Source organism: Monodon monoceros, unplaced genomic scaffold, assembly GCF_005190385.1.
Source record: "Monodon monoceros isolate NGI ecotype Baffin Bay Population unplaced genomic scaffold, NGI_Narwhal_1 Super_Scaffold_18, whole genome shotgun sequence".
Classification (NCBI taxonomy): domain Eukaryota; kingdom Metazoa; phylum Chordata; class Mammalia; order Artiodactyla; family Monodontidae; genus Monodon; species Monodon monoceros.
The window spans coordinates 130,746,475-130,760,692 of NW_021703774.1; the positions used below are offsets into that span (position 1 = coordinate 130,746,475).

Here is a 14,218-nt window from a genome sequence, read left to right on the forward strand (position 1 = left end):
ATTTACAAATTGTGTGCTGCAGGGAATGTCACATGACTTCTCTGGTCTCTGGGCTGCAGTCTGAAAAGAATTCTGAGGAGAATAAGCATCGCTCTGGATTGTGGTGGGGACTCAATGAGGTAACCTAGGGAAAGCATGTGCCTCACAGGAGGCACTGGACTGGGCTCCTCAGGGCAGAGGTGTCCTGTATACCTCAGGATCCTTCCTGCTTGCCTGAGAACGGGGCAGAAAACATTTGAGGAAGGAAGGCAGCAATGCATGGTGCACTTATGATGTGCCAGGCACTGTGCTAAGTGCTTTATATGAATCATCTCATTCAGCTTTACAAATAACCCTATAGGTTATTTGCTATCCACACTGAGGCACAGAGAGATTAAGAAACCTGACCAAGGCCACACAGGTGGTTAGTGGAGGGGCTGAGATCTGAATGCTTATGATATGGCTTTAGAGCAGGAAGGGGAGAGGAAAAATGGGCAGACCAGAGGATCCCTGTGTGGACTCTAAGAAAAGGCTACATCAGGAATACCTAGCTCTTGGATCACTGCAGCAGAACAGACACAGGGGAAGGAGGAGGCCATCAGGAATGTGGTCATTCATGGCTCTGCAGGAACACAGGTGGTGGACAGCCAGAACCCACGCATAGTGTGGCAGGTTAGGACAGCTTCTTAGGGTGCTTTGGGCCAAGAGATACCCAGGCTTCTTGGGGAGCGAGTACCCCAGGACAGGGCTGGTGCCCATACACATTCACTCCTTCCCTCTCTTTATCAGGTAGAGTAAGATGAACACAGGATTCCAGAGCTGGAAGGGACCTTAGCCACTGCCTGGCGCCACTCCACTGTACAGGTTAGAGACCAATGCCGCAACCACAAGTAGAGCGAAGACCAGAAGCCAGGTCCCTACTTTTCAAGCCAGGAATTAGCTCTGGGGTCTCGAACACGAACAGCCACTCTCCCTTCTATGCACAGCCTTGAGATAATGACTGTTTTTCAACCATTGATCCATCCCATAGTTCTCACCCAAGCAATGCTCAGGAAAGACAAGAATGCTGGCCATTGGGCTTTGGATATGTCCAGTCCCCAGGTTAAAATGACTGCTTAGCTCGCTTTCCCAATAAATCCCTGAATGATCTACTAGGCAAGCAGCCTTTTGATAATAATACGGGTCTTCATAAGAGTCTGCCTACAGAGAAATAATGGGCAGAATTTGGAACAGTGATTTATCAAGGTGAACTAACAAAATGCTTTTCGGCTTTATACTTCCGTCTTATGAGCTGCCCCTACAAGACAAAAGCATTAATTTGTTCATTCGTTTATTCACTCAAATTCACATTTTCATCCAATACATACTGAGTTGACCTTTAGGTCTGTGAATCCTTTGTTCCCAAGATCTAGAATTCTGTACACCCTCCTCCCATCTCAGACCCTCAACACACACACACACACACACACACACACACACACACACACCTTTGTTCAGTTAACACTTCCAAGTCATGAATCAAATGTCACTCCTTTGGAGCGTTTTCTCTGCCTCCTGAAGGCTGGGTGAGGTACATCACCTAAGACAGCACACAGCCAACTCTAGTACAGCTGTCTGTTTTACTGTATTTCTCCCCTGCAAGATTCTAAGAAACTTGAGAACAAGGACTGCCTCCCTGGTCTTTTTGCTTTTCTTCAGATACATTCAGTTCATTCCCATCTCAGGGCCTTTGCACTCCCTGTGCTCTCTGCCATTCCAGTCTCATCTCAAACATCCTTCCTCAGGAGGGCCTTTCCCACCTCTCACACAGCCAGTCCTTCCCACCTCATCTGCCTGGTCTCTCTTTGTTCCCTTACATTGCTTTACTTTCTCTCACAGCATTTTCATTTATTTATTTTTTTTTTGGCTACCTGAAATCGTATTATTTATGGTGATTACTTGTTTCTGGAATTACTTGTTACTGGACTCCTCCCAGTGGGAATATAAGCTCTGTGAGGGCAGACAGTGATTTTTCAATAGATAAAGCTGGAGGCACACAGTGAGGAGAAGCAGACAGGTATCAAAGGGTGAAGGGAAGCACAAGCTTCCAAAGGGAAAGCTGGTTAATGGGACAAAGAAAAGTGACCAAAACTGACTCCCAAAGTGCAAGAAAGAGCTAATAATGTTAACTCTTTTATTGCACACTAACTGTGGCAGGCTCATACATTACCTTGTTGAAGTTTCCCCTTTGGGAATGCATAAGCATTCTGTAAACATATGTGAAACAGGAATACTTTTAGCCCAGTTCCATGATGTTGTCGTGGTGATTAAATACGTTAATTCACGTAAAGTGCTTTGAACAGTGCTTGGCATGTAGAAAGCATCAACACATGTTGCCTAAAATCATCGTCATTGTCATCATCATCTACAAAGAGATATGACACGTAGGTAATACCTGCTTATAAGAACTTTATGTACTGCTACGCACTATAGTTACTTTTTAAAATGAATCACAGGACGTCTACAGTGTACAAAGTTAAACACATGTTCCTTATTTTGAATTTAATATGGTGCAAAAAAGTTTTATAAGAGTTACTTATCAGCATTTATATAATCAAAGAATTGTATTATTATTATTATTATTTTTTTGCGGTACGCGGGCCTCTCACTGTTGTGTCCTCTCCCGTTGCGGAGCACAGGCTCCGGACGCGCAGGCTCAGCGGCCATGGCTCACGGGCCTAGTCGCTCCGCGGCGTGTGGTATCTTCCCGGACCGGGGCACGAACCCGTGTCCCCTGCATCGGCAGGTGGACTCTCAACCACTGCGCCACCAGGGAAGCCCTGTATTATGTTTTTAATAAACACATTTGTGATAGTTTCAATCAGGTTTTAAAAAGCCTTAAGATGTAAACATAAAGAACCATGTAAGAACCCAGAAACTAGAAGAAACGATAATGAAACATTAGTGGAAAGAATAAATAGGCTAAAGGCCGAAATAAAACTTTGTAAGGACTAATACAGAGAACAATGAAGAGAGAAAACAGGAGAACATTTGAAGATGTGAGAGGAAAGTAATTACTACAAGAGAGCAAATCAAAGCACCACATGCAAGAATCATTTCACTGCAATCTCTACAGGAAATGCCTATCAGAAGGATGAAAACAGCAAGAAAACTACTGAAAACAAGAACAAGAGTTAAACATGTTAAATAAATGCAATGATGTTTTATTAATAGTTTAAAAATATCTGCTAGAACAGAATATTTTACTCCAGGTTTGGCTAGTTCTTTATAAAAAGAACTCTTTTTAGTTACAGCTCTTTTTGGTTTGCTGCCAGATTGGAAACCTGGTGGGTGGAACTAGCAACCTATCTCATCAGGCTACTACTGCCTTCTCTCTTCTTCAACCCCAAGACCCACAAGCCTTTTGTCACTGCATCTCAAGGAGTAGGGGGATTGCTTTTTTAAAAGGTAGTGAGAACATTTTAGCAGCACATTCAATGTTCCCCAGAGCCCCTAGGTGGCGCTATTGCAAAACTAACAGAAGTCTGAATCATCGCAAGAAAAACATTTAGTACAAAACACTAAAAGCAATAACAACTCAAAAGGCAGACACCATTTGTTACAGAAACTACAAACAATTTAGTATCTCTAAGACATTTATTAATCTCCTTTTAAATTCAGGGGCTCACCCCACGAAGAAGAGACATTTCGTTTTTCGGCCAGAAAAAAACAAACAAACAACTTAGGGTTGTTCTCTTTCTAAAACATTTACATTTAAGGGCCCAGTGAAAACGATGCTGAAAGTCTGTGGTATATATTGTTTTATGATCAAAATTGGCTTGAGAGCACAAAAGAACTAGCGCTCAGAGTAAAAATGTAAGACAGTGACTGAGGGTCGGCTTGGGGAAAACATACAGTTATGTTAGTTTGACAGTCAACCAAAAGCCATAATATTATTAAATATATTTAAACATGGTTTTCATTTAGATTTGGCATCTTGACTAACGGGGATGTATTAAATAATACCTGGCTGCTAAGAATATATATATTTAGGAATCAGTGCCACATAAAACACACAGGTACAATTCAGTCTCATTGTTATTTAAGGCTTCTCTTCTGTTCTCTTGGCTGTGGGCACACACATATTAAAAATTAAGTACACACTCAGTGTATGCTCGACCCTTTTAAAAGCCTTTCTCTTTAAACAGAAACATGCAACGGAAAGTGAACTCAACTCTAGTGAAAGGTAATGGATGCAATCCCTTTGGGGACAGCTGTCTGATTTATCAAAAGAAAGAAGAGGGGAGGGTCAAAAGCCAGGAAAAAAAATTCCTGAGTGGTCAGCAAGGAGAGTGCTCAGAGAGGAGTCAAAATCAGTTTCTATACCCCAGGATTCCTTCTTTGCCAGACTTGAGAGGTCGAATGAATGGTACCTTTTATCATGAGGCCATGGGGGTATCGGAGTGGGAAGAGAGTATCTTAAGATATGGGGTTGTATTAGTGGCCAAATAAACACAGACAAATGTTGAGTGGTTCCCAATGCATTAAAGAAACACTTTTTCTTTTTTTTAAACGAGGGGGGACATCTGTAGGTTTCTGGGCATTATGCTAGGCGCTGTTCAAGGGTGGGAATTGCGGGAACAGGGATGGTTAAGGCAAGCTGGGGAGACAGCAAATGTTAATGATGCTAAGAGTCAAGGGCCATAATAGAGTTCTACTCTGTTCTGGATGAAAAAGGAATGTATCTGACATACAGATGCTGCATAATAGATGAGCATCGTCTCCTTTCCAATGTCATGAGGTTCCCTAAAATCCTCAGCCTAGAACAAGACATCTCAGTGGCCAAAATGTCAGATAACATCACATCCCATCTCTGAACAACCCAGTGGACGGGGTCACTGTATTATTATTTTTTAATTTGAGAAACTAAAATATAGTATCCAGAAAATAATATCTCACCACTCAGAAGGAGAAAAAAAGCAAGCTTTTTTTTTTTTTTTTTTTTTTTTTTAATTTGGATACAGGTATTATTCTGTCCACTCACAGATAATAGAAATGAGGCTTTGAGAGCTTAATCGTATTATCCAACAACCTAGATTTAGTAAGTTACAGAGGTTAGACTGGAACGCAAGCCTATTCTTGAAAATCCACTTTTGAAACCACTAACCCCACTGCCCCACTGCTCTTCTGCGGCTGACTGAAGACTTGCAGTGGAAGCAATGAAGGAAATTGGGGGTGAGGGTGGGGGCATGCAGCATGCAATCTCATTTCTCTCCCTTGTCACCTACTTAGAAAAGACTGGGAGAAGGGGGTTTCAGTTCTTTTCCGACATCGGTTTTTACTGCTGCTGTCATCCCCAACGGGGATATTGGGCTGGCCAAAAAGTTTGTTCGGGCTTTTCCATCTGAATGAACTTTTTGGCCAACCCAATATTTCCCCACTGGAGAGAAGTCATTAAAATATTAAGCGTGCCAAAGTCTTCACGGTGATGATGGGTACAAATGAGGACCACAGAGAACAGGCTGTGTCGCATCAAGGAAACAACCAGGGAGGGAGGAAATTCTGACACGTGCGCCTATGGATATGACCCTTGAGGATATTATGCTAAGTGAAATAAGCCAGTCACAGAAAAGACAAACACTGGGCTTCCCTGGTGGCACAGTGGTTGAAAGTCCGCCTGCCGATGCAGGGGACACGGGTTTGTACCCCGGTCCGGGAGGATCCCACATGCCACGGAGCGGCTGCGCCCATGAGCCATGGTCACTGAACCTGCGCGTCCGGAGCCTGTTGCTCCGCAACGGGAGAGGCCACAACAGTGAGACGCCTGCGTACCGCAAAAAAAAAAAAAAAAAAAGATAAACACTATATGATGGCACTTATATCAGGTACCAAGAGTAGTCAAATTCATAGAGACAGAAAGCAGAATGGTGGTTGTCAGAATCTGGAGGGGAGGGAGGTGGGGAATTGTTGTTTCATGGGTACAGAGTTTCAGTTTTGCAAGATGAAAAGGGTTCTGGATACTGGTTGCACAGTAATGTGAATAATACTTAACACTACTAAACCGGGCACGCAAAAATGGTAAATTTTATGTCGTGTACTTTACAATTAAAACAGACAAGCAAGCAAACAGACAAAAGAATACCACCAGGAATGCCTTCTCCAGTGATCATTTACAATGTTTTCTTGATGGGCACAGTATGAAGCATGACTTTCCACATTTTTAGATTTGTGGAAGTAAAAGTCCTTTTGTGGTACATCCCTGCTACTTTTCTGGAAAGCAGGAAACAGGTCTTTTAAAAAAAAAAAAGTAACATTTTATATCTGCATGTTTTATATGAATCCTCATCCTGGTTTGATCAGCTCAGAGCTCTGACCAAAGCACTTCCCCTCCCTGAGTCCCAACTTCCACATCCGTAAAAGGCAGGATTGGGTGAGATGATCTCTGAGGGCCCTTTCAATTCTCAGAATCCAATTCCTGTTTTTCCAAATGCTAACACTGTCTATGCTGTTAGGTATACTTTATTTATTATTGACATTCATCAGAACATTTTTGCAAAGCCACTAGTCACTTCTGAAATACCTACTCACTGCATTTTTCCTGAGGGATGAGTGGCGAGGGGTAGGATGCTGGGTGAGGCAGGCAGATAGGAAGCAGTAGAGTTAAAGGTGTCCTGGAAGGAGCACTGGACTGGGAGTCTGAGGCTATGAGGGTTAGTCCTGCGCTCTGCCACTTGCTGGCCAGATGAATCAGAAAGGAAGGAAGTGTTTACTGCGGCCTTCTATGCATGAGACACTTTCACACATGTTATCTTATTATTTCACAAATTTTAGTTACTCACATACCATCTTCATAATTGTTTCCATATCCAAGTACCATCTGTAGTATTATACATGTAATATTTTTTCTAAATTCCAAATAAATTCCTTGCTTTTTTTTCAAACTGCCTTGTTCTAAGCAGAAATGTCTATGAAAACATAGATACGGTGCTGGTCACCGTTTTTCTAATATACATTAAAATAAATATATAACCATTAGAAAGAGTGTCCACATGCCAGCTAAAGTCATCCTGAGTGCCACCGGTGGCATATGTGTGCATTTAGGGAGATGCCACATTATTCTACTTTGTATCCATTTATGGCTGCTGGACACCTGAGTCTGTGGAGTTTAGTAACTCATCCAAGTTCAAACCAGCAGACCCAAAGCAATGTGATGCTTCATAGTCCTCTCATCTTTAGAATGAGTATGTTCAATAAAATACATACAGACTATTTCCAAGATTTTTAAATTTCATGGACACTAATATTTCCAAAATTACTTTGGAGAATGGCATATGGTTAGCAAGTTTTTATTTTGCCAAGTAAGAACTCAAAATAAAAAAGGTTTTCTCATACAAGGTAATATTAAAAAAAAAAAAAAAAAAGCATAGGACTTTCTACACCAAACATTTGGGACCAGGGTACTTCTCAGGACAACATAAATCATTTAGGAAGAAAACATTTATGATGCTCTGCTTACTTTTCTACATTTCTCATTCTGGTCAAAACTCTGTCATGGACTAGCCACTGGCTGGGCTCATCTCTGGTGGATGATGCAATGAGAGGCGGCTCTGGAGTCCTGTAGTTCTGAGTTCGATCCTCGTTTTATACAAATTACACGTGCAGCTTTGTGCTACTTTAAGCTGAGCCTTACTTTTTCATCCGTAAACTGAGGCCACTCATTGTTGTGAAGATTAAATGCAGTAAGTGTATAAAATGCCTAGAACAGCCCCTAACCTGTAGTAGGAGCTCATTAAGCAGCACTTAACGACTTTCCTTTTACCACTCATTGTGTCTGACCCGGAGGGCTGCTGTGAGGATGCACTGTGACAACACGTGGGAAAGTGCACTGACAATGTGTTACAGAGCTCTAATTGTTCTTTGAATCTCAGGTTGGAAGTTCCTTCCTCTGGGGAACTTTTCCTGACCCACTCAGTTGGATAAGAAGCCCCTCCCTTGGTACCATGCCACCCTGGGATCTCCATCTGTTCACTGTCACACTGCATTGCTACCGCTAGGCAATTTCTCCCTCACCTCAATAGGCACACAAGAGCTCCGAGAGGGTAAGAGTGGGAAATACATGGATCTTGCTGTTGCTTCTCCACCATCTAGCATGTAGTCACTGCCAAATATAGCACTGGTGCTCTTTTAATTTGTTAAATAGACACATGAATTGATGGGAAGATTGGTGGAGGTTTTCAAACCTGTTAAGTTGTACTACTTGTACACTTGATGGTCTCGACCCTTGGCTTATAGCAGCATTTCCCAATGTTTGGTCCTTTAGCAAAGTAAGATGCTCCATGAAAGACTAATTCTTTGGTCAAGTAAATTTATGAAAGTCTATATTCTAAATGCCTCCTCAACCCGGGAGATTCACAACGCAAGTTTATATCTTAAAGGCTTATGCAAAGTCTCGCTATAAAGATACCTAGTTAACTTGAGCGTAGCATTTTCCAAATGAATTCTTTCCAGGAATACCTTCTAATGTATGAAAGAACACCCTTTGAAAAATCCTGGCCTATAGAGAACTTGGGCTCTGAGTAAATTTTTCTCATGGTTTCTGTCAATTCTTTGTCCTGGTTGTCCTTCCCCCAGTTAAACTGCACAGCCGGAAGCAGGAGAGACATGCATATTGGGCTGGACAAAAAGGCAACACAGACAATAGAACCTTTGAGAAAACTAAACATAGGAATGGGCTACCAGGCCAGGAACTGACCAAAAGTATTTCGACAATGAGTAGAATGCCCTCATTTGTATCACACCTCAGAGACTTCATAGTTCTACGCACGTACATCATTGCAACTGCTCTTCTTTCTCTTCCCCCTTCCTCTTTTTCTCCTCCAGCATCAGCATCACCATGGTTAAATACGATGGCACACTGTCTATGCCAGGCATTGCTGTAAGTGTACTTCTTGCAGTAACTGATGAAATGATATTACTTACTATTATATAGATCTTGAAATTGAGTCTCAGAAAGCTACTATTACTACTAGTAATAAAAATAATGACAAAATTAATGATAGCCACCTCTCACTTTTGGCGAGCTTATTGTTCAATGCAAAAGAGCTCAGAAAGGCAGATTTGGGGCTCAAATGTTAAGTCTTCTGATGCCAAGTCCAGAGTTTGCTCCACCCATGAAAGATGGGTCTCTCCAACAAGATCATAGCATGCTCCCAGCTGCGGCAGGGGAGAGAGGGTTACGGCACCAGCTCGGCATTCAGATGGTGTGGTTTTTAAAGTGACTCAACATCTGTCATTAATTAGAGTTCCTGTTCCCATGGTGATGGTTTATTATTGCTGGGCTGATAAGATGGCCAATTCAAGAATACTATCTTCCTTCTTTTCCCTCTCACTCTCCAGCATAGATTTTTCTCTTTTTTTCCTCCTCTCACCTAACATCATTGATCTTTTGCAACAAGGTAGGAGGTGGTGTTCCTCAAACAGGGACACCCTGTTGGATCCCTGGTGATAACCTTTGGAATTTTTTCCGTTTTGCTTAATGCAAAGGCTCTGTCAGACCAACATGGATTCATCTCTGACATTTATTAGCTCTCTTACCATAAACAAGTTAATTATCCTCCTTGGGCCTTATTTTTTCATCTGGAATAAGGGGTAAGAAGGCCTAAACAGCAAAAGGTTCTTCTGAGAATCTGATGTACCAAATAGGAAGATGCTAGCACAGAGCTTGGAACGTGGTGGATACTCAAGAAATGGTAGCAGTTGTGATAATTAAAATAATAGCAATAATAATTATTTACAAAGAGATGAGATGAGACAGATTTTGGGTTGGCAGTTGAGGTCGTCTTACTTTCATTCATTCATCAATCATTCAAATTTGTTCTTCCACTGAAACTGTTCTTTGTTCTTTATAGCCCTTAACCCAAGATACACTATATACTTATTTGTATTTAACTGTCTCTTACACTCGACTGTAAATGTGATGAAAATTAGTACAATGGTTATTTCACACATCACTGTACCTGGGGGTGTATTTGTTGAATGATGTACAAATATTTACCAACAGTCAAGGTCAGTCTTTGTGTTAGGCGCTGGAAATATGGAAATAACTAAAGCAAGATTTTTACCCTTGAGGCATTCACATAAGGAATCTGTGAAAACTGACAAAAAATAAAGGAAATGGGGCATTCATCCCTGACTCCAAAAGGTTTTGGATTTTTTCTGAAATAAATCCAATGACATAAATGGAATTAAATCTTTAGTAATCTCCTAGCACAAAGCACCGATAGGGGGGTGGTATGGCTATCTCAAAGCTCTCAGTGCCAAGAGGGATTCAAACCGGTGGTGTTAAGCCCCCAGAGTAATCGGAAATTCCCTTTGAAACAGACAGTTAAAAAAGAAAGAGAAAGAGAAAGAAAGGGAAGGCCTTTCAGGGGGCTAGCTCACTGACCTCCCCCCCAGGACGGTCTGACCCCCTCTGCTGGTGAAGAAAGAGGTCAGATCCTCAGATGGAAAATCAATCTCCAAGAGTGGCTGGATACAATTCCACGACACGCGGTCTATTCCCAGCCAAGGAGGATGGGGCCCAGAGGCTTTAGCTTCCCCAACCCACTGTACCCGATCAGGCCAAGCCGACAAGTCCTCCAGGAGCACACGGCATCCGACAGACGAGCAGGCGCAGGGGTCCAGCCAGGACCCTTGAACCCGCCTTCCTCAGTGGCTTGGATCTTCCATTTTGAAGCTATTTTGTTATTGTACAATACTATTAAGTATTCGTGTTCATTACCTTAATATATTCTGGGTTACTGCCTCTGACGCGATCGAGTCCAGTGCTTCTTATGTTCAGTTGAGACCCTCTAAGGGGTCACACCTTGCCATGGGGAAAGGGAGGGCATGACACGGTGAGCAGGAGACACGGCTCAGCTTCTAACTCCCAAATGATCCACTACTTTAAAGTGTTTGAAAACCAGAACCTAATTCTTTCAGTGTAAAGATGAGGAATCTGAGGCCCAAAGAGGTAGACCTCGTGTCTCAGGTTATATATTGGGTTGTTCAGTAACGGAACCGACACTGAGGATGGGGGAGCTCATCTTTGAAAAAGAGAGAGTAACTGAGAAGCACAGGGACCGTCTGGAGTGAGTGCCAGTGTGAACAGGGAAAGCTGTTTTCAGAGACAGAGCTAAGAACTAGGTGGTCCTGGGTCTGATTTTACCTGCTGAGGGCTTTCCGTCCACATCCATCACAGCAGCACCCTTGCTTTAGTGGCTGGCTCCCTGGGTAACCAGTCTGCTCGGCCAGCTCCAGGGAGATGACAAATTCTCTGTCAATTTCACCTCCACTTTGGTACAACACACGTTTACACAGCACCTGCTACTGATTAAGGGTGAGGAATTCTGGGATCCTTCCCTGGAAGCTCACACCCAAGTAGGGTAAGCAGACATGGAAACATCTAAGGGCAGTGCTAGAGATAAGCACAGGTGGAGGTGGGGGAAGTGTAGAGGGAGGCCTGACCATGAGGAAGTGTCCCAAGGCAACTTTACAGATGGGTTCCAATATTCTCCCAGTGAGCAGACTACAGGGTCAGAACATTAACCAAGTGTATCTTACTAGGATGTGACCTTGGGAAAGTACTGAACCTCTCTGTGATTTGGCCTCCTTATCTGCAAACATCTCCTTATCTGCAAAGCACAAGGAATATCAGGACCTCATGGGATTGTTGTGAGGACTAAGTGAGTTAATCCGCAAAGTCACCTATGTGATGACTGGCGAAACTACATGAATACCCTCTGCTATCCTTTTAGGAGCACCTTGAAGAGAGGGGTCACAGCTCCCCACCACATCACAATATGTTGGACTCACTAAAGCCTGCTGCTTCCCAGTCCTCTAAGCACTTCCTCGAATCTCCACTTTAGGATTGTCTATAAATTTCTCCTCTGTAAACGTCTGTCTATAGTAGTTAGTCAGCTTACTAAGATGAAGACAACTGCTATAATCCAATTATCTAAACCAGTCTGGTTTGTCAGGATCCCTCCTCATCAGAGATGCTGACAGGTGAAACTGACATGGCCAACTTGGTAGGAATTTCAGTCTGATCAACTGCAACACACAGGCTCCTTCGGCCACGGTGTCAGCTGAGGCTGGAGAGAGGGGCGAGGGGGTAGATTTTGAGGTGGGGTGAGGTGGGTTGCTTGCTTCCCATATCTCAGTGGCCTTGTCTCAGAAGGTGCCTTCTTCATCCTGAAATTTTCAAACCTGATATGTTACACTCTATACACAAATGCACTCTAGTGAAATAGGATAACTTTCTAGGGACATTTAAAGAGTGTCCCCTTATATTTCAGGGAGGCTTCAAAACTGTTGGAGATAAATAATAAATCTTTGTCGTTACTCCCAGGCTGAATTAACTTACAGGCTTTTTTCTTAAGCAGGAAGCAGTATTACTATCTAAGAAGCACTTAATGTTGTTGACTTTAAGTAAATGAGACTATTAGCCTGAAACATTTTTTATAAAAAATGATAGAGTCAGGGGATGTTGGGCAAAGGATGCTCCCAAGACTCCTGATCAAACTCCTAATGATTTGTTTATAGTTGACAACCCCCACTCCCTATCAACTGTGGTCCTTATATATCGAGCTTTCTCTTCTGCTACTCCCGAACTGGGATGCTTTCCTAGGAGTTGAGTTGATGTCTTTCTGTCTGTGTTATTCCTTTGCTTTCACTAGCCCTCTATCTGAAAAGCCCACTTCCTGCTGCTTCTCTGCTCATCCTAAATTGACATTTCCACTTCAAGTCCTACTTCTTATACAAAGCCACACTTCTCTTTCCTGCTTGTAGCTGTTACCAGGGAGCAGATTATGTAATGGCACTCTCTGGTTTCAGGTTACTTCATTTTTATTTTTCTAGCCTGTCAGCTCCTTGAAGGTGGGGAACCTGGCCTTGCTTTTCCTCTTTTTCTTTTTTAAAATTGTAAAACATTTGGCCCTCTATTACACTATCCACGACTTTGAGGTCACCCATAGAAACAGCGTGTGCTTGGAGACACAAAAACCTGTATTCAAATTCCAGCTTGAATATTAACAGCCAGTGTGACCTTGGGTAAGTTCTTTTAATTTCTGAGTCTGTTTTCTCATTTGTAAAACTGAAAAAAAGAGACTTTGCACATAAACCTATTGTGAGAGTTAGGTGAGAAAGGCTAAATATTGATTCTGCAAGGAAACATCTACAAGAAGGCCAGAGCAATATGAGTTATGCATGTAGCTTTCTTATAATTTGCTTTGAGATAGGAAGAAAGCTTGGAAAACCCTGAGTAAAAGATATGTCTCAATAAACATAAGCTCTGAGACATACAGACTTAAACTCCTAATGCCATTACTTAATAGCTATGTGACTTTGGGCAAATCGCTTGCTCTCTCTGAGTCTCTATTTCCTCATTTGGGTGATGAGAATAATCACATATGTAATAGAGTGATTCACTTAGAAAGGTCCAGAGTTCTGGTTCAAGAAAGAGGAGTTTCTATTCCTTTTGACTAGACACTACCTGGAACTGTGCCTGGCTCAGACTTGTAATCAAGTTGTGTCTCCTGAGACAGGTGCTAAGCTACCTGTGGCCACTGGCCTCAATGCCTGACTCAGAGTGGGCTTATTCAGAGCTGGGTGTTCACTAAAGTTGCTAACGTCAATTTCTTGTCTTTTGGGTGTCACTTAGTCAAAGTGAACTGCTCTCCATGATAACTGGCCACCCTTTCTCCTGTTGGCCTAGCTCATTCCGACAGGGAGAGAGGAGGGGAAGTGGATTTGCCATAAGGACTGACTTCTCTTAATGCTTAAAAGTGACTGTATCAATCAGAGTCCAGTCGGGAGAAGTGAAACCACTCTAGGTCATTCAACAAAAAGAACTGAGCACAAGAAATCGGTTTCATTGATGACACAAGAAACCAAGAAGCCAAACAGATGATATTGAAGGAACTCAGAGATCGGTGACGGCAAAAAGCTGCTACTCCTCTTAGGGATCAAGAGATGATGGGACGTAGTGGTGTGGCCAGAGCCAGGGGCTGGCCATGTCAGGCTGGAGCTGAAAACCAAAGAAGGGCTGAGTGGTCAGCCCTGGGACCTGAAGGGAAAGGCTGGGAGCTGGAATCACACAGGAGATGCAGTTGCTGCTGCAGTGAAAGAGAGAAATGACCTGACTTCTCCCCGCTTGCTTCCTGCACGTCCATCTTCCATCAGCATCTCCCATTGGCCAAATCTACTCAGTGGCCAGTTTCCA

General features: G+C 42.8%; 1 protein-coding gene across 11 annotated transcripts in view; it reads right to left on the bottom strand.

Moving 5' to 3' along the window:
• FGGY (FGGY carbohydrate kinase domain containing) overlaps window positions 1-14,218 on the bottom strand; it is a 432,084-nt gene that overhangs the window by 69,990 nt on the left and 347,876 nt on the right. Inside the window, exon 15 of one of the 11 annotated variants that reach the window (XM_029226870.1) lies at window positions 2,290-2,383. The exons of the other annotated variants lie outside the window; for them this stretch is intronic. Within the exon in view, the coding sequence (XP_029082703.1) occupies window positions 2,342-2,383 (42 nt within the window). The 3' untranslated portion in view covers window positions 2,290-2,341. Of the gene's footprint in view, window positions 1-2,289; window positions 2,384-14,218 lie in introns of those variants that run through there. 11 annotated transcript variants of the gene reach the window in all.